The following is a 27,432-nucleotide window of genomic DNA, read 5'->3' on the forward strand; positions in this document are numbered from 1 at the left end:
GTGAGAGCGTATGTGAGAGGGAAATGCACTGCGTGTGCGTGTGTGTACATGTGTGTACTTGTGTGAGTGCTTTTTACGTGTGCCTGTGTGTGCACATGCTTTATTTTGCGTGTGTGGTACGTGTGAGTGGTAATGTTCACATTGCAATGTGGCCTCATTTGAATGTGTGCGGTGTTTCGGAATGCCTGCTCACACAAATGACTTATTCATGATGCGAGTGCTGTGGGCAACTCTCTCACATTCTCACCATGCCAGTCCTGCAGTCGCTGTCGCAGATTTTGGGTTTCCTGCTTTTGTGTGAAATCCATACCGCTCTGCCAGTAGCACCGTTTGACAGAAACATGACAGGACAATTGGCCTTTATTCTGTGCTTGTCTTTGCAGTCGAGTGTGTTTGTGTGTTACTTCAGCCCTGTCATCTGGAGGGGGTTAGCAAAAAGAATTAGTAGTTTGCAGCGCGTATGTGTGTGAGCATGTTTGGATGCAAGAGTACGTGCAGGTGTGCATGCTTGTGTGTATGTGTGTGTGTGTGTGTGTGTGTGTGTGTGTGTGTGTGAGTGTGTGTGAGTATGTGTATGTGAGTGCGTGTGTGTGTTCTGTGTGCGTGTGTTCTGTGTGTGTGTGTGTGTGTTAGTGTGCATGTGTGTGTTTGTGTGTGTGTGTGTGTGTGTGTGTGTGTGTGTTGTGTGTGTGCGTGTGCCTGTGTTTTGTGCGTGTGCGTGTCTGTGTGTGTGTGTGTGTGTGTGTGTGAGTGAGAGTGTGTGTGTGTGAGTGTATGTGTGTGTATGTGAGAGAGTGTGTGTGTGTGTGTGTGTGTGTGTGTGAGTGTGTGTGTGTGAGTGTATGTGTGTGTGTGTGTGTGTGTGTGTGTGTGTGTGTGTGTGTGTGAGTGAGAGTGTGTGTGTGTGTGAGTGTGTGTGAGTGTATGTGTGTGTATGTGTGAGTGTGTGTGTGTGTGTGTGTGTGTGTGAGTGAGAGTGTGTGTGTGTGTGTGTGAGTGAGAGTGTGTGTGTGTGTGAGAGTGTGTGTGTGTGTGTTAGTGTGTGTGTGTGAGAGAGTGTGTGTGTATGTGTGAGTGTATGTGTGTGTATGTGTGAGTGTGTGTGTTGTATCAGTGCATCACACCGTCCCGTGCGCAGGCTGTGTGTGCTGAAGTGCCGCTCTCTCAGACACATGGGCACTTGTATGGAGTGGAGTGCTGGCGGAGACCCTGAGAAGAGCCCATTTGAACTCCAGCTCAATGGGACGAGGGAGCAGAATAAAGACCCTCCCTGTTCCCCTTCTGTTCCTGCTCCAGCTGGAAATCCAATTCCACTCCTCAGAGCGCCCATTCGCTCTCCTCCACTTCCTGTTGTATCTCAGCGATGGTGGCGTGTGGGAATATGCCGGAAGGACGTGCTGCAGAGGAGGACGTTAGGCTGGGCTGCGGCAGTGTCAGACTGCTGCCTGTCTGGGTTCTCACAGACACACCGTCACCCCAGAGCACCTCGCGCTGTCTTAGCACTGGGCAGGAGCAACGTGTCTGAGGGCTGATAGCAGAGCGGGATCAATAACCAGGCTCTTCTACAGCACGCTGTGAAAGGCTCACTGAAGCAGGCTTACTGAAGCATGTTTACTGAAGCAGGCTTACTGAAGCATTGTTACTGAAGCAGGCTTACTGAAGCATGTTTAATGAAGCTGGCTTACTGAAGCAGGCTTACTGAAGCATGTTTACTGAAGCAGGCTTACTGAAGCATGTTTACTGAAGCAGGCTTACTGAAGCATGTTTACTGAAGCTGGCTTACTGAAGCATGTTTACTGAGTGCGGTTATTGATAAACACAAGTGTTCAGCCAGTGGGTTATGACCTTCTCTCTCTCTGATTGCGTGAGACTAAATGACCTGGGCTCTGAATCAAATAATTATTTTTTTGGCTGTCACTGGGGTAAAAAAACTCCCGAGATGTCAGCAAATTTCTTTTCCCAGTGCACCAAGCGGATGCCATCTCGCCCACCTGCCAACAGTCTGTCAGCTGGTCAGACCGTAGTTTGGAAACATTCAGATTAATTTATCTTTTTCCATTTCCTCCCTTTCCCCGTAGAGCAGAGTGTTTTGCAGCCGGCACAGGACGTTTAAAAAAAATGGCCGAGGAGTTTCAGCAGACGGCGAAAAAAAGGGCTCGCGAGCCAGAGGGTTTTTGGCCGCAGATGTAAAAGCCATTCTCTGGGTTGCTAGGCTCCCAGCGTGCACCGAGTGCTCGTTCTGGCTGCGTCCCGCAGTGTTCTGGTGTTTTCGTACCTGGAATCCTATTTTATTGCTTTGTTGGGGGCGGGCTGATTTCACTTGTTAACCGATTAAAAAGAAAAAAAAAAACACTTGTACAGATTTATTGAGATGGTTAGATTTCAAACTTCGCAGTTTTTTTTTTGTTTTATTTTGTGGTTCTGGCGGTTGAGATCTGGGTCATTTTTGGTAACTAATAGTACGAGGTTTGGTGTTTTGCCTGTTTGTCTTGTTGAATGCTACCATGCTCCTCGGAATTCTGCACCACAAAGTGTAAGCTGTGTATAAAAGCATGTTTTGTTTTAATGGGATCTGGCAGGTTTCCTTGAAGTCTTGGTGAACACTCCCAAGTTTTTTTTCCCCACAAATTCATAAGAGAGCAAATTAGTTCTGTGGCTCACAAGTGAGACTAGAATGAAAGGTGTGTAATCCATCCTTAAACAATGTGGTTTTAAGCCTCCTTATACTTGTGTGCTCTGTAAACTGCAGCCATTAAGTCATTTTACAGGAGGGATCTGATCCCGTAGTGGGAATGTTCTGAATAATGGCGTCCTTGTTTCCTAACGGACAGGGCCCTGCTGGCCCATACGTTGTGTGCACAGCAGCGAAATAGCGAGGGACATTTCCTCACATTCGCGCATTTTCCAAAAGTAGGTTTCAGCGATGACCACATTTCCTTTAGCATTTCTCAAGAGAGAGAGCTGTGTGCGCCGTTCCAAAGCAAGTGCAGGATTACGATTTCAACACAGAGTTTCACAACTACTGGACCGCCATCCTCCTCGGAACGTACCCGGAATGGCCCACGCCCACCTGCGTTCCCACATTCATCTGCCGGCTTGCTCCTTTATAGTGGAGGGAAAACGATCTTTTCTACAGGGATCACTACAAAGATAATGGTGTTCTACCAAGCAAGTGTGAACTATCAACAATTCATGAACAAGGCCAAGGCTACCGGGCTGGGAGTATGTGCAATGTCCCTGCAATTCCAGAGAAAATTCCAGCGAAGACCAGCTGGGATTCTAAGATGGTCTTAACTGGTCTGTGGCTGGTCAATGCTGTTTAAAGCTGATTAAGCTGGTGAAGTAAGCTTGTGACCAAACAGTCAGATGGTTGATCAAGAAAACCAGCTAGAAGAGTCAAAAACACACAGCTTTAACCAGCTCGACCTGCTTAGGCTGGTTTAAGCTGGAATTTGCAGCTGAGATATCAGGCTCTCGTAATAAAGAAAGGACAAACACAACCGCTTCCCCCTGCTTTGCTCGAGCTCAGAGCAAATCCATCATATCTGCAGTTGGTATGAGTCAGTTCACCACGGAAACGCCTCTTTGGTATAGCGGAACTATAGCGCAGACGGGTCATAAAACCCAAGGCTTAAGACTTGTGGTCAACAAACGAGTTTGTGTTTCTCAGTAAAATTGCGTAAAGTTCACATTCCCAAGTATGTTTTATGTGAGGTATCGCTTCTTTCAGGGTTTATGTGTTCCTCATAGGGGGTTGCAGGTTGACTTAATATGTTTACTATTCGTTTTTTTTGTGTGGACTTACTCCTGTGTCTGTCTTTTCTTTGTCTTGCAGGAGAGGACTACTAACAATATACATGGCCAACTTGGTAAGTGGACCCCAGACATTTTCACCAGTAGGCACATAGAAACATACTCCATAGGAACATACTGAAGTAGCTTGTTAGATCAACCGTGAAAGACTTGGTATTGTTGTAAAAATACCACAACGTGAAATTCCTCCACGATTAGACATAACCCATTGCAAATGATATGACATGGCACTCTTCAGTATGCGCTCTTCAAAGCTGAAATGTTATATATAATTGCACCTTTGCACATGAAATGCACCAGAACAGTTCTGTGCAATTCTTTTCTGCTATATTGGAGCAGAAAAAACTGAGCTCAGTGAAGTATGATGGAAACCTACATGCCATGAATCGCATGCTTGCATCGCAAGGCCATGCTAATACACTAGTACATGCAGTTAGAAAAACAGCCATCAGAGGCTCTCGAATGTGGTTTCGGCAGTAGTAGAGGTGTACTGGAAAGACAAGGAACATTTGTGTTGATAGAAACTTGTAAATGACAAGATGTCTGCTTGTCAAGGTGATCGTGCTCTACCCGGATCACCGAAAGCACACCGCAATATGCCCTGATGGTGTCTTAGTCTGGGTAATTAAAGTCCTCCAGAACTGAACTGGGGAAAAACTGTGGCTAGCCTTGATAACGACGCAGCGTGTATGTATGTGCCCTTAACAGCACTATCCACTATGAGAAGGTTGCCTTCTGTAAAACTTTGGACGCTCGCTGTAGCTTGTAATGGCCCGTCTGGCATGCGCCGGATGGCTGTGGAGCTGAGGAGTGATGCTCCAGGGAGCGTCAGGGAACTCTAGATGCACAGGAAATGCCTGACACATGAACGAGGTGGAGGGGGGGCGGGGTGGGGGGGCTGCTGACCGGCGGTTTTGTGTTGGGGGCGGGCCGTTTCTCAGGGCGACCAGATAAACCGCATGTATTTTCCGGCAGGCTGGAAAGAACAGCAGTCCGGCTGTGAGCAGGGAGGTCGTTAATCGTAATTAGTTAAGTCTGACCATTAAATGAGAAGCCTGAGGGAATTTGCGGGATACCATCGGCTGAAGACAGCTTCAAAACGTCTGGTGTATGGGGGGGGGGGGGGGCAAGGGGGGCACCCACGCTCCTGCGTTTCACTGCTTAGGTTACATTAGGAAGGCCTCACCCAGTCATCTGGTTCTGAGCAGTCAGACAGTGTGCGCCTTGGGAAAATATGTTTACATAGTTTTTGAGTGTATATGATTTCAAAGGGATATTTGAGGTCTATTTTAATCATTAAGTGCAATTAGGTTTCCAAAAAGGAACCACAGTGCACTGTTCATTAGTCATTTGAGCTAATTTACTGTATGTCAGATTTGGTGTTTCACCTTCTTGCAGTGTAGGGGCTGGTTTGGTGTCTGACAAAAGTCTTTGGGAAAGAATTTTGCTTTACTTTGTCTTATGATTTAAAGACAAAGGAGTGTGGTTTGTTACTATGTAGGAGTACTGTACTGGTTGTATAGTACAGTACAGTTACACACAGTTCAGTTTTCTTTTTTTCTACTTTTTCTATTAATGAAGAAGGTCATAAACACCACAGTGAAAGACGCTTGACTAGAAAGTAGTGTCGTGCACCAGACCAGGAGCGCGTTCATGATCTGCTGATGTTTGGTACTTGAGGTTCCGGTTATGGAGCCTGCTGCATCTCTCTGGCCAAAACCTCCAGAACCTCAATCATGTGACCCTGACGCCTGCCATCCAGTTCAGCCAACACCGGGCAAGGACCTGATCCAAAAGCCCAGCGTCAGGCGCAGAGGTGGAAACATTGCAGTATTTAAAGCTTTTTTTTATTGCCGCCTGTTCCGTTTAATTTGTGGACGCTAATGCGCAACAAGCTCTGCAGGCTTTTATTGAGCGCGCTGGAGCCTTTGCTAGAAGCGGCAAGGTCCTGGAGCGTCTCAGCAGTCGTTTTCGGCTGAGCTCACCGCTGTAACTTTTCTTCCTGGAAACGGGTCCCCAGCAGCCTGCTCCTTTCCCCGCGCGCCGCCGTGTCGCTGGGCCGCAGTCGCTACGCCGCGCTCGAGAAGGCCCTTCCTCTCGACGCGGTCCCGTCACCGTCGCTCTTCCACCCGGGGAGACGATGAGGCTGGGGGGGGAATGGAGACAGGAGGAGCAGTTGATGCCGTTTCCCATAACAGCTTTGTGCTTGGTTCCCGAGTATGGCTCATTTTCATGGCTCTCCCGGCGAGGGAGGCGTATAGGTTTCTCCTGGCGGGCGGAGCGGGGCAGTGGCCCCCCGGGCCCCTCCTCAGGCTGCGGGCTCCGGGCGCCAGGGTCCAGCTCCTTGGCTCCGGGCCCCAGGGTTTCTCTCAGCACAGCTGTGATTACAGTAGGCCAGTGTTTTCCCTCTCGTTTGTTCGTTTCTCTGCCACACCTACACAATGAATTATGAGTGTCTGGTGAATTGCTGGGGTTGCGTACATGCATGCATGCTTGTGTGTGTGTGTGTGTGTGTGTGTGTGCAATGCATGTTTGTCTGTGTGTGCATGTTCATGTTCTGCATTCTAAGTGCTTGTGTGCCTCTGTATAAGTGTGTACCTGGACATGTTTTCCGTCTTCTAGAAGCTACTGCATGTTGCACACACTATATTTGGTAGGAGAAAATGGCCTCTATTTGGGGATATACAGACAAAATGAAGTGAATAAATGATTTAAATATCTCGACTCTATCTTTTTATTCCCTGTGGATTTTAAAGTTTCCCCTAACCCAAGGAGATGGGGCCAGAGGCCATCGTGATTATGCGCATAATCCTTGCCTGGAGCTGAGCATCTGCAGGCACAGCTTTTACAAGGACAAGACTGCTGTGTTTAGCAAAGGACACTGCGAGATTTCCAGTTAAAAATAACCAGACCGCCTCTCCTGTAGCGCATTGGTTTTATAGCTCTGAATGCGGCGTGCCTTCCAAGTTCTTTATGATAACCTGATACGGCTCTTGCTAATAAAATGGTAAATATGAAAAACAAGTGGAGAAGTGGGGGGAGAGAAATGAGAAGTGAGGTAATAATTGAACGGGTTCCAGGTCTTGCTATCGGTTTACATCGTCCGCAGTCGAGCAGCGACGCTGTGTAAATAAAGCGAGGCAGCGGCGCAGGATGCCAAGGGCGCGGGGGAAAGCACGGAACCTCCAGCCCGCCAAATAGTTTTTCTTAAAGGCCTAATTTTGTTTTCCACTCTGTTAGCTTAACATAAAGTAATTGGGGGCAAATTGATTTGCACTGAGGAATTTAATCTCGCGGCAGAACGAAGCCCTGCCTCCCTCGCGAGGTTACGCCGCCTCCCCTCCCAGCGTCCTCCCTCTCCAGATGACGCCGCCGCGTCGCGTCGCGTTCAAGGGAAAGTGGGCGCCGCGTGCCGGGGACGTGTCGCCCGAGTGAGCGATGGTCCGCCCGTGAGCAGCCCCAGGTTGTGCGCTAGATTAATGATCAGCGTGACGCCGGGCCTACCTGCCGGCACGGACAGGGAGTAAGGGTCAGAGTGCAGTGAACTGGGAACGCTGCGTCTGGAGGCTTGCGTGTGGACCAGCGCGGGTGCGAATGATGAGTGTCACTGCTTTGAGGCCCCATGTTGAGGATTAAGAGTTTTTCCCGGGTGCCTGCAGTACACCGTGTAGCCCTCGAATTTATCTGAAGCTGAAAGGGTGCATTTTAGCGAGCATTAACAGGAAGCTTGATGCCATTTCTGTGAGTAACCTCTGTGAATGCTGCTCAGTGCCCCATGGCTATAATTGTCCAGTAAGCTACAGGTCTTTTTTTATCCCTCCAAATGAGGGAATATACATTACATGGTGTCTCGGAAACCTTACCATTGCCTGGCAACAATTACTCAAGGGTGGGATGTAGTTGGCCATTGAGCCTCTGCCAAAAAGCTAATTTATCTTTTTTTCTTACCTAATTAATTTATATTAATGTAATTTTAAGGAACCTCCAGCATCACATTTTCCAGAGCCAGCAGATACTCTCATATATCCCCTGCAATTAAGTGTAATCAGTCCTTTATGTGCAAATATTTTAACAGCTGATGTCTGTGAATTTTCACACAGTGTGTAGGACTGTAAGAAAGGAAAACAGAACAAATAATATAGTGCACTGACTCCACTGCATGAATTCTCCTTTTGCAGTTAAAAAGTATACGATGAAGACCTACACCTATGGCTGTTTATTTCACAGATACACGATCTACATGGATTTACACATGCTGTTAGTCAGAGTGAAGTGCACTGAGCTCAGTGCCAGGCTGGAGTGGCAGCACAGAGTGTTGTATAACCCGCCATAGCACAGTGAAGGTGGGGGTGGGGGGGTGGGGCAGGCACCGCTTTGTTTGACACGTGAAAAATGATTCTGGAGCTGGCCTTCCTGCTGGGAGAAAAACATAAGCAAGAGGAAGGAGAGGGCACTCATTAAGTTTCAGACTTGACCCCTGACCCCGAGCGCTCAGTGGGTTTAAATCACTGAGTAATGACGGGGGCATTTCTTGGCAGCTGGGGCCTGACCGGGCTAATTGGCTTTGATGTGTTCACTCCGGGACACCTTGTCCCAGGAAAGCTGCTCCTTCATCCCAGGACAGGAAGCTTGGCGCAGGCCGGAAAGACAGGGGGCCGGAGTGTGAGAGAATCCCAATTTCTAAATAAACTTTCAGAAAACTTTGCACCTCAAATAGTCTGGTCAGAGAACAATTACAGTGTTTTCTAAGTAACTTAAAATCAACCCAAAGTAGGCCAAGAGAAAGAGAGAAATCCCTTTGCTCAGGAACCTAGTGCATAGAGAATGGAATTCTCCACTCAGACAGACAGAGAGAGAGAGTGAGAGAGAGAGCTAGTGTGAATCTAACTTCAATATTTAAACCAAAAGAATTTACTGGATATGCATTTTATAAGAAACATATGTATGCGCATTAGCACCGCTAGCCATGCAGTTCATATTATTTTTATTATGTTTTTGCTAATATTCACTGTGTTATAAGGGGTAATCTTTTTTTCCCTTTCTAAAAGTTTTAGTTCTGAAGCGGTCACACTCTGCTTAATCACTGAATTCTTTTAAAAGTTTTTATCTCACATCTGCCTTGGAAACACCTTCTTGCATCACACCAGTAAAGTACTGTGAAATTTAAAATTAGGAATGAGAGGAGGGGGCCTGACTCCAGGAGAGAGAGAGAGAGAGAGAGAGAGAGACTGAGGATCTCTCATCCCTGGAGACCTGAGGCCATTTCTTACATGTATCTTCTGTGTCTGAAGCCCTACTGTTCACATGTTCCCTGAACCGAAGACATTACTTTGGCTTCTCATTCGAGCCAAATTGACCTGTATCTGAAAGCCTCTCATTTCTCCGTCCCTGGCTCTGCTGCTGTTCCAGCCCGCGAAGCGTTTCCGCTTCAAAGGCTGTTTCTCCCCGGGCCCGGGTCACGTTCCTCAGTGTGCATCACATTCGTTAGCCATTATCACACTAGCGCCTATTTATCACTCACAGGACAAGACAGGTAGCGCCAGCCCTTCCAGAACATTCCCCAGGTGCTGGGAGTGTGCGGAGAGAGAGATATCTGCGCTCTGCGTTAAACGTTTCCAAACCGGTTTCACTGGCGCACACCATTTCGGCTTGCGTAGGTTCTCGTCTGACTTTGTGTAATTACACCTGGCGGAGACCTTGGGCGGCTGAAATGATTGCTCCGTTCGGGAGCGTTTGGTACAGTCTGCGGCTAGGCTACCTCTCCTTTCTCATCACGCTAACGTGTACTTGTCATACACATTAGCGCTATTGTCACATCTGCTGCGGCGTGTTCTTTGGCGGGCCATCCTATTTGAAAATGAAAAGGCGTTCACAGATGCGTGCCACCGTCTTAAGGGTCTTTGAAAGAGAACACAGCACACCAGATCTAATGGCTGTATCCCTGGCCACTGCGAGGTTCTGGGAATGAAAAGATCCGCGGGAACAGGAATACACGTAACTCTGGTCAGTCCCATCCGGCAGTGGCAGGAGAGCAGAGCAGGTGCCGCGTCAGACAAAGCGAAGGAGGCTGCAGTGAAACGGCCAGGCTCCCAGGTTTCCGAGGAGAGGACGTGTTCGTCTGCTCCTCTCCACCCAAGGCGGCTGCGGCGTCCTGTGATCGATAATTGCTCACTTTAAGATATTTGGGAGGGGAGGGATGGGGGGGGGGGGGCTTTGTGAGTTTTGGCCGCTTCGCGCAGCGTGTGTTCGCTCAGTGAAGCCTCTCCTCGCGTGTTCTCATCTGTTCCTCATTTCGCTGAGGCAGTTCGGCTGCTTCTGTGTCAGTGACGGCTGCGTTTGTGACCGTCGCTGTTGACTCTGAGCTGTCTGTGTGCTCTCTAGGGGCGGCATAGCTCAGGAGGTAAGACCGGTTGTCTGGCAGTCGGAGGGTTGCCGGTTCAAACCCCGCCCTGGGCGTGTCGAAGTGTCCCTGAGCAAGACACCTAACCCCTAACCCCTAACTGCTCTGGCGAATGAGAGGCATCAATTGTAAAGCGCTTTGGATAAAAGCACTATATAAATGCAGTCCATTTACCATTTACCATTTAACTGCCCTGAATGATGTGCATACTCTGTGTCTTAGTGCCCTGTGTCACACAGGTTAGTAATGGAGGTTAGAGCCTGTGTGTGCACAGTGCGTACTCTGTGTCTTAGTGCCCTGTGTCTCACAGGTTAGTAATGGAGGTTAGAGCCTGTGTGTGCACAGTGCGTACTCTGTGTCTTAGTGCCCTGTGTCTCACAGGTTAGTAATGGAGGTTAGAGCCTGTGTGTGCACAGTGCGTACTCTGTGTCTTAGTGCCCTGTGTCTCACAGGTTAGTAATGGAGGTTAGAGCCTGTGTGTGCACAGTGCGTACTCTGTGTCTTAGTGCCCTGTGTCTCACAGGTTAGTAATGGAGGTTAGAGCCTGTGTGTGCACATTGCGTACTCTGTGTCTTAGTGCCCTGTGTCTCACAGGTTAGTAATGGAGGTTAGAGCCTGTGTGTGCACATTGCGTACTCTGTGTCTTAGTGCCCTGTGTCTCACAGGTTAGTAATGGAGGTTAGAGCCTGTGTGTGCACATTGCGTACTCTGTGTCTTAGTGCCCTGTGTCTCACAGGTTAGTAATGGAGGTTAGAGCCTGTGTGTGCACAGTGCGTACTCTATGTCTTAGTGCCCTGTGTCTCACAGGTTAGTAATGGAGGTTAGAGCCTGTGTGTGCACAGTGCGTACTCTATGTCTTAGTGCCCTGTGTCTCACAGGTTAGTAATGGAGGTTAGAGCCTGTGTGTGCACAGTGCGTACTCTATGTCTTAGTGCCCTGTGTCTCACAGGTTAGTAATGGAGGTTAGAGCCTGTGTGTGCACATTGCGTACTCTGTGTCTTAGTGCCCTGTGTCTCACAGGTTAGTAATGGAGGTTAGAGCCTGTGTGTGCACAGTGCGTACTCTATGTCTTAGTGCCCTGTGTCTCACAGGTTAGTAATGGAGGTTAGAGCCTGTGTGTGCACAGTGCGTACTCTATGTCTTAGTGCCCTGTGTCTCACAGGTTAGTAATGGAGGTTAGAGCCTGTGTGTGCACAGTGCGTACTCTATGTCTTAGTGCCCTGTGTCTCACAGGTTAGTAATGGAGGTTAGAGCCTGTGTGTGCACAGTGCGTACTCTGTGTCTTAGTGCCCTGTGTCTCACAGGTTAGTAATGGAGGTTAGAGCCTGTGTGTGCACAGTGCGTACTCTATGTCTTAGTGCCCTGTGTCTCACAGGTTAGTAATGGAGGTTAGAGCCTGTGTGTGCACAGTGCGTACTCTGTGTCTTAGTGCCCTGTGTCTCACAGGTTAGTAATGGAGGTTAGAGCCTGTGTGTGCACAGTGCGTACTCTGTGTCTTAGTGCCCTGTGTCTCACAGGTTAGTAATGGAGGGTAGAGTCTGTGTGTGCACAGTGCGTACTCTATGTCTTAGTGCCCTGTGTCTCACAGGTTAGTAATGGAGGTTAGAGCCTGTGTGTGCACAGTGCGTACTCTGTGTCTTAGTGCCCTGTGTCTCACAGGTTAGTAATGGAGGTTAGAGCCTGTGTGTGCACAGTGCGTACTCTGTGTCTTAGTGCCCTGTGTCTCACAGGTTAGTAATGGAGGTTAGAGCCTGTGTGTGCACAGTGCGTACTCTGTGTCTTAGTGCCCTGTGTCTCACAGGTTAGTAATGGAGGTTAGAGCCTGTGTGTGCACAGTGCGTACTCTGTGTCTTAGTGCCCTGTGTCTCACAGGTTAGTAATGGAGGTTAGAGCCTGTGTGTGCACAGTGCGTACTCTGTGTCTTAGTGCCCTGTGTCTCACAGGTTAGTAATGGAGGGTAGAGTCTGTGTGTGCACAGTGCGTACTCTATGTCTTAGTGCCCTGTGTCTCACAGGTTAGTAATGGAGGTTAGAGCCTGTGTGTGCACAGTGCGTACTCTGTGTCTTAGTGCCCTGTGTCTCACAGGTTAGTAATGGAGGTTAGAGCCTGTGTGTGCACAGTGCGTACTCTGTGTCTTAGTGCCCTGTGTCTCACAGGTTAGTAATGGAGGTTAGAGCCTGTGTGTGCACAGTGCGTACTCTGTGTCTTAGTGCCCTGTGTCTCACAGGTTAGTAATGGAGGGTAGAGTCTGTGTGTGCACAGTGCGTACTCTGTGTCTTAGTGCCTTGTGTCTCACAGGTTAGTAATGGAGGTTAGAGCCTGTGTGTGCACAGTGCGTACTCTGTGTCTTAGTGCCCTGTGTCTCACAGGTTAGTAATGGAGGGTAGAGCCTGTGTGTGCAGTGCATACAGTACACTTTAATTCTGTTGTGCTGCTTTCCTAGTTTTCTTGTTTAAATTCAGACATTTTAAGGTATTGCCTTTCCTTGTTTTTGTGACAGGAGTAGAGAAAGTAGGAAAAGCGATGGATTGGAGCAGGAAAGGTCGAGGAACACTTTTGGCAATACAGAGCAAATAAACTGAATTGTTCACAATGCATTTCTGTTGTAAGTTCACCTGCTCCATATAGTTTTCTGATTGTGCTTGGATGCCTGTCCCTCTAATATGTGTGCACACACACACATACACACGTGCACATGCACACACACATGCATATGCCCGTGTACACACACTTATGCACAAACCACGACTGAGACAGAGTTGCACAGGTGGACTGCATTAAGCCTGTCCTGCATGGAAAGTTCTGGTGGAATAGCACAGTTTGAGGTCTCATGGGAAACGGGGTCCTGATCTGCCGCCAGCCTCCAGTGGCTTTCCACAGTTAATTGGTGGGAAGTCATTTTATTGTGTGTCTGTGTGTGTGTGTCTGGGGCTCTGTGTGTGTGTGTGTGTGTGTGCACATGCGTGTATGTGTGTGTGCATGGTTGTGAGCGTGTGATACTGCCATAGGTGTAGATCTTTATAATACATTTTCTAACTGCAAAAGAAGAAGTCATGCATTCCAGTGGAGTCAGTGCACTACAGTATTTGTTCTGTTTTCCTTTCTTACAGTCATACATATACGCGTGTGCCTTTTTATGGTGCCCTTTGAATTGTGAGGGGAAGATTGGGCTAAATTAGTAATATAGTCCTCCTAATCTGCAGCAAACCTGACTGAGTGACGTGTTCCCACCCCGGGGCCCGCACCCTCCTCCTCTCTGCAGGGAGCGCTTGTGGAAGGTGTGGTTTTGGGTGGGAAGCGGTTTGGCTGGCGGCCTGTGCCCGCGCTGCGCTCCTTAGCTCCGGCTCACACAGACCCCTGGGGAGGCGCGGTTAAAGGTGTGCCGAGCGCCGGGCGGGGGCGGGGCGGGGGCGCATACCGAGCATTCACGCTAATTCGGCTCCTTCGCCAAACCCCCGACTAGAGAAGTCATTAATTGTATTCTCATGGGCTCGTTTGACTCTGAAGAGGCCCTGCAATTCCGTGCCATTTGTGTTTTCAAGCAGAGCAATTCGGGCAGTTCAGGTAATGCTCCTAGCCCAAGGGTGCAGCGTCGCTGGCCCCCCCACCCACAGCAGAAATCAAGGGGGCCCCTGGCCAAGCTCTCACCACCGCTTCATACAACTGCCATAGCTACACATGTATCTGTGTTACAGATGTAACATCACCGCAAACTGTTACTGCTATAGCTGTGTTATAGATGTCACCCCATAGCAAACTGTAATGTGCTATATCTGTTTCACTGATGTCACCCAACTGCAGTTTGTAACATGCTATTTCTGTGTCACAGATGTAACACCACAGCAAACTGTAACGTGCTTAGCACCTCTAGCCGTCCACAGGACCCCATCTACATCATAACATTCTTTTTCTGTCTTTCAGTTCCTCCCCCAACTTGCAGTTGTATTTCTCCGTTTTGACTGAGACGGGCTGTCTTTTCGGAGGCTTATTTTGGGCCTGTGCTGCGCGGTTCTCTCGCGTGCCTCAGAAGGGGGCCTGAGCGCGGTTCGGACCTTTTTTAGCCCTGGTTTGTTATTTGAGAATGGATGTAATCCTCCACTCCGGGCCGCTGGTTCTCAGGGCCCTGTTCTAATTACAGGGTCAGAGGCTCACCGGCTCGTCAATCATTGGGTCATTAGTGCTCTTTAATGACCCCCCCCTTCCCCGCAGGAAGACCGCGCCGGGGGAAGCCAAGCGGCCTCGGGGCTCCCGAGCTGGCTTTTCCTCCTCCCTCGCTTTCCTTTCTTTCCCCCCTCAATGCATCCTCAGTTTTATTTTTTTAAAGCCCATAAATCAGCGGCGCAGGACCAAGGCCCTAATTGCACATTGGCCGTTTTCACACCGCAGCCGATGACCCCCGGGGCGCTGTCCTATCTGAAGCGAGCCCCATCCTCAGGCCCCGCCCGGACCGTGGTCACACGCCCCCCCCCCCCCCATCTCCGAGGGCCCGTTTTTTTATTTATTCGTTTTGATTGCGTGAACGGCTCTACTGATAGCTCCGGTGAAAATCGCTCTCTGTAAAAGAGCTCACTAGTCGTTAATCGTTAATGTTGATTTTGTTATTTTTGTTTTATTTTTGACGTGGGAAGGCTGCGATTTCGACGGAGAGGCAGTGATGCGCGTTGCTTTTGCCGCGGCTGGGCGTCGGCTTTTGCGCCCGCAACGGCTGTATCAAGTCTCCCGCAACCCTCTGTCCCAGAATCCTCAGCGCTGGAAGAACTGGTGTCTGGGTGTGTGAGGTGGGAGAGATAGGCTAGCTGTACCTGTTCGGTGAGGAGGAAGGCAGGGTGTGTGGGTAGATGCTTATCATTGATTTGGGAGGACAGGTCAGGACGCAGTGTCACCCCTACACCCCTCTCAGCTCTGCCAGGGAGAGATCAGGCGAGAGTGCGACGGCCCTGTAGAAGATGGCTGCCTGAAGATGGCTGTTATTGGCGAACAGGGACAGTGGCTGGTGCTCTTCAGAGACAGGACGAGGAGCCGTTTGCTAATAGATGGATAAGTGGCCTCTTCCTGTTTTGAATCCATGACCTCATGATTTTTATCAGCCTCTCCTGCTGGTTGTATTCTTTTCACACGAGGCCAGCTAAACCCTGCCTGACCCCGATACTGCCTCCAAAACGCCGGTTGCTAACTGTTTGGGTAGAGAGTAAACAATGAGCTCCGACGCAGCAGGACGGAGTTTATACATCCCTGTCGTTTTATGGGGAGGTCACTGCTGGGAGAGGACGGGGAAACCAGGCCCATGTAATGATTTTTCTGGGTGTGGCTTCGCTTTTTTAGCGCTTTACCGGCTGTCAGTTTACTTTTCTTTCTTTTTCTGCGTGTTTTCTTTGTGACGGTTTTTTTTTGTGCTGCATTTTTTAAATTGTATTTCTGAGAATGCCCGAAGAGTACCCTAAATAAAAATAACCAAATACGTGCTGTGTGTAAGTCCTTTGGCAGTCTCTCCCTCTTTCTCCCCAAAGACACGTTCTCTCTCCACCTCTGACTTTCCTGCTTCTCTCTTTCTCATTCATACTCCCCCTCCTTTGTCCGGCTCCCGGTGTCTCTCCTGTCGTTATTTTATTTTCTTTCCCTCTGTACAGCTCTGTTCCTCACAGTCTCATTCTCCCTCCCCTCATACCGTAGGACTCAATGGGCCATCCTTCATGCAGCCCAGAGACATTCCAGTTGCCAGTGGCACAATGAGTTGGCCAAAATCAGCTGTGTAGGTTTAGCCAAGATCATAGCTGATAGGGTTCACTGCACAAAAACAATCGGCTAACCCTTAACCCATTGAAATATTCAGTTTTTTTAATGTTTTTTCAACATTCAGCCATTGTTGTAGTACCACTAGTAATCATTACATGAGCATTCAAATGTTCAGTTAAAAATGTTTTGATCACATATTTGTGATCTTGCACCATAAAGTGTTAATGAGAGTGTGTAAGGAGAGGGAGGGGTGTTGGCCATATGTGTGTAAGGTAGAGTGGGTCATGTCACTGTGGAACAAAGTCCTAATGCCGCTGTGACATCATCAACAGTCACCCTTCATCCTGAGATGACTTCATCACTGCTGTGTGTCCCAATGCAGTTATATCACACCTCCAGGGTTACTTTTACCACGCGTCCATTTGCCTTATAAATGCCATGGCAGCTGTGATCCCAGAGTGTTTGGGTTTTTAATGTGAAATTCAGGTGCTTCACTTTTCAAGACTTTGGGATTTCAAAAAGTCTGAACTTTATGGCGGGAGCAGCGTGAAATAATTTTTTTTATAGTGCAACATGGCGTATCACTTTTTATAAATGATTGAAATGTCATCTTTTGGGGGGGGGGGGGGGGAAATGAGGGGGATGCTGAGAGCCCGATAAAAGAGAACTTTATGAGCGTTCTTGTTGGGTGAGAAGCACCTAGTTTCAAAGTTGTTTGCAGATGGTATTGTAGGGAAGTGGTTTGCAAGCCCTGACTCTTGGAAAGAATTGACAGGTTAACAAGTAGAGTAAATCAAATCCAACCAGATCACATGGTAGAGCAGAATGGCTGTACGGTACGCATGCAATTAAAGCGCTGCCCTAGCCTGGTGCCGTAGAGCACAGATAACGTATTTGGTCTGTCCGGACTGAGGGAATGTCTCTCCCTCTTAAATTGGCACTTGGTTGCCAAACACATATTTCACTGGATAACAGCGGGGCTTTTTTCCGAGTCGGTGAAACTCAATGTTTCTTCTGTTATATCATTAAAGACATAACAGAGAGGTTTAAGCGATTACACGAATTACGAATGTTGTGATTTGTTAGGAACAGATGAATATGTTTACTGGAGCAAGCCCTGTCTTCGTTGTTTCTGTCCCGGACTAAGCTTAATTGTGTAAGACGGGGAGTTAAAAAACAAAACCTATATGCTGTAGCATTATTTATTGAAAGGAAGCGGAATTAGGGGTGATGTTTTCAGCCCGTTCTCCCCCCTCTTCTTCCTGTGGGCTGAAAGCGCTCACCTGGGCAGGCTGCAGGCAGTGGCGCATGGGGAGGCCCAGCGCAGGTTCAGCGGGGGGGTGCGCGCAGCAGGGCTGGACGGGGAGGGGTACGTGGCCTGTCTCCTTCCAGCTGCTGCCGAGGTCCTCAACACTCCCCTTCAGTCGCAGTGACATGTGGCTTCAATATACGCTCCGCTTTAAAATGTGGACTGTATTAGACGGCCATCTGCTAAACGGCAGCACCAGTAAAATATTAACATGATTAGGACGGTTCTTACAAATGAGTTCATTTCCCCGGGTGACTGAAGTACATTAGAGACACTGTGCAGTGAACAGGCGGGCGTGTGTGGAAATAAAATGGACTCCTTTACTTCTACCTCATGTATCAATTATGAAACGGGAGGTAGAATTTTCCCCTAATGAAAAAGAGCTTGTAAAACCTCAGTGTATTGTGGTGGTGAAATCGTTTCGGAAAAAATGACCTGTTTCATAGCATTTGAGCGGCATCAGTTTTGACAGCGTTAATCTTCTCACAAGCTCAGTGTTGAGCAATGCGTGCGGTTGGAAGCTGCTGTGTTTGTAAGCACGCGGAGCGCTCGGGGAAGTGAGGCAGGGGTTGGCACCGCCAGGCGCCGATGGACGAGCCTTCAGCTGAAACCCGGGAGATTAGGGTAAACCGCCTCGCCCCCGCCGCCCCCTCACAGCGCAGTTTGGCTGGTGTTTTCGTTTTTTGTCCCTGTGGGTGCTGGTGTGTGTGCGTGTGCTGGCATTTAGCATGTGTTGCTGGGGTGCATGAACGTTCATGGATTAAGGCTGTGCATTACTGTAACTGTTTGGGAGAGTGTTTAGAAGCTGCAACTTCATGGGATAGAAGGCCACTTGGCTAGAGTGTGTATGTGTGTATGTATATGTATAAGGGTGAGTGCACTCAATCAGTGAACCTTAATTTAGGAATGAGCTAAATAAATGATTTCTATGGAAGTTATGCTTTGTGATTTGTTCATCATGCTAAAAAATGAACAGCTGATTAAATAGGAGCGACAAGACTCCCGTGGACAAGAACTGATCTGGATGATGGTGGAAGTTAAAAGTGGGATTTATTAGCCTGAATCGTCTGTTGGCATGTCCAGTCTCATCGCCCTTGAGCTGCAAGTTTTTGTTTTTCTCCTCCCCCAAAACATTATTTTGCTCTTTTCTTGATGGAAAGAGCAGCAGTTGTGGTGTCATATTCTGCTACTAGACAAAAAAACAAACTGGTGAGCTCATTGTGTGAGCTGCCTGATGTGGTGTTGTTTTTGTTCAGTGTGTAACTTCCCGCTCAGAGTGTTTAATCTCAGTGTGCGCTGCCAGTGGCCAGGCCTGTCTGCGCCGACAGCCCTGCGTCAGGCTCTGGAGTTAGCCGCCCGTAGTTCAGTTTCACCAGACAGGTTGAGGTTTTGGGCCTGACCGGTCCCCACGCCGGGATCCCCCTGGCTGTTGCCTAGCGCTCTGATGGAGCGGCCGCCCGCGCCTCGCTCTGCTGACGAGCGTCACGCTCGGCGGGCTCCTGGAACCCACGCAGAAGGAGCTCAGCGTTCAGCTCTATGGGATAATTTGCCGTTTTTTGTTTGTTACCGGTAAACGCGTAATCGCCAGTGAGAACGGAGAGCGGAGAGCGGCCGAGCGCGGTGAGGCGGCCTTGGACGCGGGCCCAGACGACGGCTAGCTCCTCCCGCCACCGCACGCGTGTCCCAGAAATCCGCTCTCCGCGTGAACCCTGCCGATATCGGGCCTGGAACAGCATCCTGAGCTCTGACACTGCCGCAGTCAGCAGACCTGTCTGAGGAATTATACATCCAGCCCCTGACACTCGCACCCGTAACAATGCCTGTAAGTGGTTACTTTCCAGCCTTAAACTGTTCACACTTACATGTCATTTATGAAAATGTGTGGTTTTCACAAAGCCCTAAAAAAGCCTCAGAATATTACTTTCTTGGTTTATCGTTGTAATTTAAGCTTGGCTTGTCCTTTTCGCTTGAATTTGACGTATTCTGACTTGAATTATTTGCGCCCGAGATGTCGGCTGCTCTTGGAGTGGCAGAAAGCTCGGGTCCTGATGCCCATTTATGGCAATGTGTAATACTTTCCACTTTTCAGGAGGGAGAAAATATGTTTAAAAGAAAAAGAGCGTTTTGAATTTCTCGGGTGCAGTAAAAATGGGGGGAGCGGGGGGGGGGGGGTGACTTGTGACGGCTTCCTCTGTAGAGTACAGACTGGAGCAGAGAGGTCCAGCTATTTAGGAAGTGTTTACACCCAGTTAGGCAGATAAAGTTTCATATGAGTCTCTCTCTCTCTCTCTCTCTCTGTCCATCTGTCTTTCTGTCTCTCTGTCTCTCTTTCGCCACATTCATTTCTCAGCCCCCTTTTTTTCTCTCCCTCTCATTTTGACTCTGAGAGCGGTACATTTGTGAAGCACACAGCTATATGCTCTACAGTCCTCTAGTTCTGCTTCTCACAGGTGTGTGTATATTAGACGTGTACTTGCATATTCATTTATTCAGTAAATTACATGGCCGTGGCTGCCTGTAGGTCTGGCTACTATGGCTGCAAGAGAAGACCTCGGTGGCTGAAAGACAGATGATTTTTAAAACCCCCCTCTTTTTGCAGATTTTATATTTTTACACAAGGTCTACCAAGCATGTTTATATGCTTTTGTAAAATAAAAAAAAATTACAAACCATTTAAAAAAAAAATATCTGGTGAGTCTCTCTCCCTTAGAGCTGAGCAGGCCATTTTGGGTGGGCGTGGCACATTTTCACATTCTCTGCCTCGATTGGTTATTGCTAATAATGCAACGATTCCGTGCTTAAGGTTAAAATGGGCGTGGGAGTGTTTATGCAAATAGTAGACCAAAGATTATTTATTGGCTGCTCTGATTGAAATCCAGAACCTACTTTAGATCAGGAGCCAAATCTAACTGGCCTGATTTGTCCAGTGATTTTTCTCTGGGAGCAAATGTGGCGAAAGGCCATGATTGACAGATTTCATATTTACCAGCTTAATTGGGGCGTGATCGACACGCACACTTTTTTTTGGCCCTTTCCTTTATGGGTGTGTATTGTACATACACTACATGGCCAAAAGTATGGGGACCCGTGCCCTCCAACTTCTCATCCAAAATTAAGAGCATTAATATAGAGTTGGTTCAGTCTTTGCTGCTATAATGACCTCCACTCTTCTGGGAAGGGTTTATACTAGATGTTGGAGCATTGCTGCTGGGATTTGCTTCCATTCAGCCAGAGAAGCATTGGTGAGGTCGGGCACTGATTGGGCGATTTGGCTTGGCTCACAGTTGGCTTTCTAATTGATCCCAAGGGTGTTGGATGGGGTTGAGGTCAAGGCTCTGTGCAGGCCAGTCTTCCACACAGTTCTAAAAAAAACATTTCTATATGGACCTCACTGTGTGCCTGGGGACATTGTCATGCTGAAACAGGAAATGACCTTCCCCAAACTATTAGGGAAGTACAGAATCGTCTAGAATGTGATTGTTTGCTTGTAGCATTAAGATTAGCATTCACTGCAACTAAGGGGATCTAGCCCAAACCATGAAAAACATCCCCAGACCCAGGGGTGTCCAGATACTTTTGGTCATGTAGTCATGTAGTGTATCTAAAGTGTGTGTGAGTTGAATATCTCTGCCTTTAACGGTGCAGAGGCTGAGCTGCATTGCCCTGTGGGCTGTGAGGGGAAGCAGAGACGGGCCTCCTGTTTCCCTCTCTCCCCGCTCCACTGGGAGGCTGCTCAATCAACACCTGCGTTTTACAGAGACATCGATATGACACATCCTCTCACACAAACTGTAACACATTCTGCCAGTTTTGTGAGGGAAACAGTGGTAAATGTGGATCGATGGGGTGTGATTTAGGGTCAGAGTTTCCAAACGCTCTGGAATTTTGGTTTTTATCTTTACAGATGTAGGTGTCTGTTGACTTGGCTAACAAGAGCGCCAAAGCTAAAACAGTCGTTGCCGTTGCTGTAAATTAGCCATCCGGGAGCATGGGAGAGGGGGAGCATAGCATGTTGGGACATCGCTGGGCAGGATTTGGAAAGCACTGTTCACAGCTGGATTTGGACAGTTATGGAAGCTGCTATTATATTAAATTCAGCTTTATCGTTAATCCTGTCTTTGACCCAGCCAAACTCAGTGACAAGATCCTGGCCTAAGCTCTTCTGCTTTATGGACTCCTCACCATAACTATTTATAAAGTGAGTGCTGCTCGGACCACCCCTACAACCATATTTAGCGGTAACCAGAGCCTCCACTGGGATTAGGGATAGGGGTGCGATCAGGGAGGACGGGGTTATTTTTACATCAGAACCCACATTTGAGTCTTTTTATAAATGGAATTTCTATAGCTTTAATGTTTTCTTTCTACACTGCTTTGTTGTAGTAGTTTTCATTTGTTTCCTTAAAACCTCATCTCTCTCTCAGACGTGCGTGCACACACACACACACACACACACACCAAATTCAAATAAGAATGCGGTAGTCATGTAGGCATCAACAGTATGCCCCTTGATATACTTCTTACATTACATACATTACTTACAGCATTAGCAGACGCTCTTATCCAGAGCGACTTACACAACTTTTTTTACATAGCATTTCACATTGTATCCATTTATACAGCTGGATATATACTGAAGCAATTTCGGTTAAGTACCTTGCTCAAGAGCAGCTTCTTAAGAGCAGCTCACAAGTTTACCCTTTCAGAAAGAAATCCCTAAACATGCTCACAGGCTGAAGGCACAGATCTCCCAGTTTTTGTCTCCCTGTGTTTGTCAATTTTAAGGATTTCTTCCTTCCACTGTTTGGCGTTCCAGTTCCAGCCGATGTTCGTCTGGCTGTTTGTTAGCCGTATGAGCGTGCAAATGAAAAACGGTTTGTTTTGTTTGCCAGGTTAGCTCCCACAGACCGCGGTGAGTCCTTTGCTTTTGTTTGTTGACTCTGGGTCTGGTTGTTTGGAGGGATGGCGGTGCGGTGCGTGTGAGTCACACGGTCTGGTCCGTGTCTGGGGCGGAGCCCCGTTCTCCGCTCTCCGACTTAATGCCCCGTGGGTTTCCTCCTCCGGTGCCTCCGTATCGGCGAATCAGAGACAGCGTTATTAGGACTGACGTTTACGTGTGTGGGGCTGGGTAGTGGGGCTGTTTGTAACCGCGGTAGGTAAATAAATGTCTGCCCTGCTGGGTGCCGTTCGAGATTCAGGCGGAGCTCCAGGGCTGTCTAGACGAGGGGCCGGCCCTGGGAGAGGAGGTGGAATTCGGGGAGCGCTGCCGCGGCGGACGGGCCGTCCGGCCCCGGCGTCCTGGTTCTTATTGCTTAATTGAAAAAGCCTGACCGAGCTCCAGCTCTGCTCAGTTGACAAATTCAATAACAATATCTGGCTCACGGTCCTGAGGTGGAATTATCTAGGCTAAATTGTATGCCCTTGTTAGTGCATTAAATTGCAAATTTAATACGGTAAACCTGAATCAAATTATCCTGTCATATCCAGCAGGTCGTTTAAACAAACATCTACTCATGTTCGCTGTTGCCCCCCCCCCCCCCCAAACACAGCTACAGCTTTAGCAGATTTGAGATCTTTACTAGCCCAGTCTGATGTACTGAGCTACGCAGGCAATCTTCTCTGTCACTTTGTTGCCCTCCATTGATTTACATGTCGCAGGGGCCCCCCGCTTTTATCCCAACTCCAAAGTGATCATCCTGGAAGCCAGAGGACATCTTGAAAATAAAGCAGTGGGTTTGCCTCGTCTTTAAATTATCCTCTTTTCTCTGTGTGTATTTTTTTCTACTCTCTGTTCAACTCCGTCACGCTGGGGACCAGTTTGATTTAAGCTGCTGGAAGAATCTAGAAGAGAGCAGAGTTAAAGGAGCACGGTCAGCGTGCGTCGTTCCCTCCCAGGCCCGCGGTAAGGCAGGGCCTTGCTCAGAGCAGGCAGGAAAGGGTTAAAGAAGCCTGCAGCCAGGAAAGAAAAAGCCTGACGTTTTACCCAGAAGTGTGTGTGGTGTCTGCAGTCTGACTGATTTCCTCTGGTTAATCACTTCAGGGTTTTTGTTTTTTTCTTGGTGAGCGGGCCGTGTCACTGGGGACGTCCGCGGCGGTACGAGCGAGCCGCTTCCGAACGAGCGATTTCCTGAGCGGCCTCACCGTACTTCGCTGTTTTTACTTGTCACCTTTGAGCCAATAACAGGCCGGTTTCGGTGCTGACTGGCCAATAAAACCCACCCTGGGGTGTAAACTGCAGCTGGGCTTGCTGTGGCCCTGGCCAGGTTTCCTTATACCAGGAGAGCTATGACATCACACCTGGCTAATGTGGGGACCTGGGCCCACCTTCACTATAAATCCTCAGTTTTATTGTACCTAATGAACCACGGCAGCAGCTAGCTGCGCTGTGCTCAAGTGGCTAAAATACCTCTGGGTGATTACTGTAGAAGCTCGATCTGCTCCCCTCATGCAACTATCACAGCAAACTACGCAATCATAGTTCTTCTCTAGCCATTGTGTTAATTTTTCCTTAGTTTTGTTCCCCTCGTAGCAATCTTGGTTGCTATGGTTTCTCAAAGCAGGAAGTTTGTCTTCATAGTGACCAGTTTGGAACTGCTAATCCCTTGTCTATGGACATTGTTTTTTTTATGTAGTCGGGCCTTAATGGTCTATTTGGGAGGGTGGGTGAGTGCATCTGCGCGCTCCGCCACCCCGTCCTTAATCATCCATTCAGACCCGCAGCCATTCAGCCCCGCAGTACGAGCAGGGGCCCGTCTCCCTGCTCGTACGCGGGGGGGGGAAATGGCTCTTGTTGCCACGGATAATCTTCTGAGTAACACGCGGGACGGTGTGGGGCAGGCCCCCCCCCTCCATCTCGCAGGCCCCGTGTCCAGGCGTCGTCCCGAGCACCCTGGGTGTGGTGCTAGCGGCGGCTCGCTAAAGCGGTCCCCCAGCCCGCGGGAGAAAGGGAGCGTTCCACGCCACTGCCCCCGAATGGGTCCGCCAGGCCTGCTCGCCCCGACAGAGGTCCCGGTTTGGCCCGAAACATCCTCAAAAAACGCTGGTGGGAAGAGCCATGAAAGGACCTCATTATTTGGCACACAAAGGGGTGTGCAGCACCCCCCTTGCCCTCTATTTGTGGGCCAGGCTAGGACAAGTGGATTCTCCCGTTGCCATGGAAGCCTCCTGGTTTCCCAGTCATCCCCAGTAGGGTTAATGAAATAGTGACGCTGAAGGAATGTTTTTATAGAATGTCCTGTTGCCGTACTCTCCCCGAAGGTGAAGGCGCAAGTTATATTTTCCAACTCACAATAAATGGAGTGCAACGGAGTCACGCTTCAAGGCCACTTAAAACATTAAACGTTTGGAAGTATCGTATTTGTACACAAGCCAAAAAACAACATGCCAAGAAGAGAATTTATGATGCTTGTTTGTTCAGCACAGACAATTTCAGGGGATTTTTTTTGGACCCTGGACATTTGGAGGGAAAGAAAAGTGCACCGTTTAGTGTAGATAATTTGGGGATCTGGCGATAGCTGCATAGCGGGAACAAATGAAGGCTATTTAGAGGGGAAAGGCGCGGACCTGGAGCTGAGGGGGAACCCCGCGGCCCCTTTGTCCTGGGTCGGACGTATCCCAGCATCCAACCTGTCACATGCTGCATTAACAGCATGCCTGATTATCTGCCACATTACCTCCCTTTGAAAATCAGGACACACACACACACACACACACACGCACACACACACACACACACACACACACACAGGCTCACACACACACACACACATACTCTCACTCATACGCGCACACACACACCCGCACGCACACGCGCACACACACACACATACTCTCACTCTCATACGCGCGCACACACACACACGCGCACACACACTCATAGCGTGTGAGTGTGTGAGTTGTGACTGTGGCTTGTTTTCAGCTCTAAGGGCTCTCAACAGAAGTATTACTATTGCTTGTTCCCCCAGCGGTTTGGGAACACTCAAGCTGTCATGAGCTGTGATTGCATTCACTACCATGACAGCTTTATTAAACAAATCCCTGCTAGCGCTGTATGAAGTCCCTCTTCAGAATCACTGCCCAAGGGCCACAAACAACGACAATATTCAGTGCCTTTCTCAAAGCTTACTCTGTTCTCTGTGTAGTGAAGGGAACAGAGTTGCCATGTCCAGTTTTCCAGTTTTTGAACCCGTCAAACATTTAGCCATTCGACTTTGAGTGCTGGAGGAAACCATTTTTTACCTCTTGGTCAAGGTATTGCGCACACTGTTTACATACAAACCATATTCAGGATAATGATCCTTGTTCTAGGGCCATATTCCGATTGTGACCTTTACATATGTTGTGAAAGGAGTGACCCAGTCTTATTCCTGTGTATATGATTAGCTGTATATTCCATTTGTGTCTTATGTTTTCTGGGTTTCGAATGAACTCCGCATCCCCAGTTTTCTCTGCTACAGCCTTAAACAATGTTTGTTTAATTCTGTCTCCCCATCGGCCCAGAAACGCGGGTCGTCCGGGGAATTTATCCGCTAATTTATGTGTCTCTTGTTTCCAGGCGACAGAGACGATATTCCGAATGGGAGTGACGAGAGGAGTCATTAACCCCATCAGACACGGAGAGGTGAGACCCGGGATGGGATCAGCACTCCAAACAGGATCCCCATTAACCAAGCCATGCTCCAGCGCTAAAGCCAGAATGGGAACGGGCCTCAAAAGCTCTCCCCAATCACAAAACACTTCCAACAAAGACACCCTCACTCTTTGTTCAACGCTGATTGGCAATTTGTCAGAGGGGTGATTGAGATGGTTTCTAAAAGAATGAATGAATGAAAGAAAGAAAGGGAGGGTGGAAGAAAGAAAGCAGGGTATTAGACCATTGATATCATTGCCCTCCTTGTAGCCAGAGAAGTGGAAAAGAGTTTATTGAGATGAAAAAATGGGGTATTCATTCTTCATTGCTGAAAATCTGGCTTTAAAGTGTACGCTACGTGTGGCACGTTTCGTAATAATTGTACGCAGGCCGTGTTTTAAAAAGCCCATTATTTCATTTTCATCGACTGCTTTCCTTAGGCTGTTCGATTTCGCCCAATGCTTTTAGTCTAATTTTAGTGTTAAACGTCTATGCAACACAGCGAGGGTTACGCGATGTTAAAATCACCTCGCGCACAGTGGGCGCACTGCACAGAGCATGGTTTGATATGAAATGAGACATCTCTCGCCGTTTGCCGTCTGGTAAAGCATTTCCATACCGAAGCCGTTTAAGGCCTCTTTCTGGCCCAATATCGGGGATTGGCTCCAAGGTGCTATTGTGGCCTTTGTAGGTGAGGCGGACGGAGGGCTTTTGTGGAGGCGTTCTCGTCTCTGGTCCGGGAGCAGGGGCGTGGCCTTCCCTTCCGCTGCTTTTGTCGCCCTCAACACCCGACACCCTGTGTGCGGCACGGCGGCTTGTGTCTCACAGTCCCCACGCTCCCCTGCTTTCTCTCCGCTTCCTGCGCAAGAGAGGCCGTCTTTTCACCAGGCTGCGCTTCCGGGGGTTATCGATTACCTCCTTGGTCGCCGCCCGTAGTCTTGCCATTTGCTGACAAAGAACTGTCAGACCAAACTGTTGTTTGCAGTGGAGCCCTTTCACATTGGGAGTGTTTAAAGTCTTCCTGAGGATAATATCTTAAGAGCCCTTTTTCCGCTAGCAGTTCACACACTCGTCTCTTTCTGCACGTAAACTTCCTTGTGATTCACTGCCGTCAGTTTATCTGTAGTTGTCCTGCATCTCACAAATGAAATGTAGTAGCAGGGATTGTTGTGAACTTCCATTCTCATTTTAATAATTTGGTCACACTGAAGAGGACTGATTGAGGGATAGTCAGTGGAGCTGTCCCTCAATCAGTATCAGACCCGTCTCAGGCTCGTATCAGACCCGTCTCAGGCTCGTATCAGGCTCATATCAGACCCGTCTCAGGCATGTCTCAGACTCGTATCAGGCTCATATCGGACCCGTCTCAGACTTGTATCAGACCCGTCTCAGACTCGTATCAGGCACATCTCAGACTCGTATCAGGCACGTCTCAGACTTGTATCAGACACATCTCAGACTCGTATCTGGCTCATATCGGACCCGTCTCAGACTCGTATCAGACCCATCTCAGACTCGTATCAGGCACGTCTCAGACTTGTATCAGGC

The 27,432-nt window shown here is 48.6% G+C and overlaps 1 protein-coding gene across 2 annotated transcripts in view; it reads left to right on the forward strand.

The window, feature by feature from the left end:
• LOC135235623 (transmembrane protein 135-like) overlaps nt 1-27,432 on the forward strand; it is an 87,941-nt gene that overhangs the window by 12,073 nt on the left and 48,436 nt on the right. For both annotated transcript variants that reach the window (XR_010324419.1, XM_064301301.1), the window contains exons 4-5: nt 3,836-3,869; nt 25,810-25,875. Coding sequence is in view for 1 of the 2 variants with exons in the window: in XM_064301301.1 (XP_064157371.1) it covers nt 3,836-3,869; nt 25,810-25,875 (100 nt within the window). In the remaining variant the exon portion in view is untranslated. The remainder of the gene's footprint in view (nt 1-3,835; nt 3,870-25,809; nt 25,876-27,432) is intronic.

The sequence above is a fragment of the Anguilla rostrata genome, chromosome 12 (assembly GCF_018555375.3).
Source record: "Anguilla rostrata isolate EN2019 chromosome 12, ASM1855537v3, whole genome shotgun sequence".
Taxonomy (NCBI): Eukaryota; Metazoa; Chordata; class Actinopteri; order Anguilliformes; family Anguillidae; genus Anguilla; species Anguilla rostrata.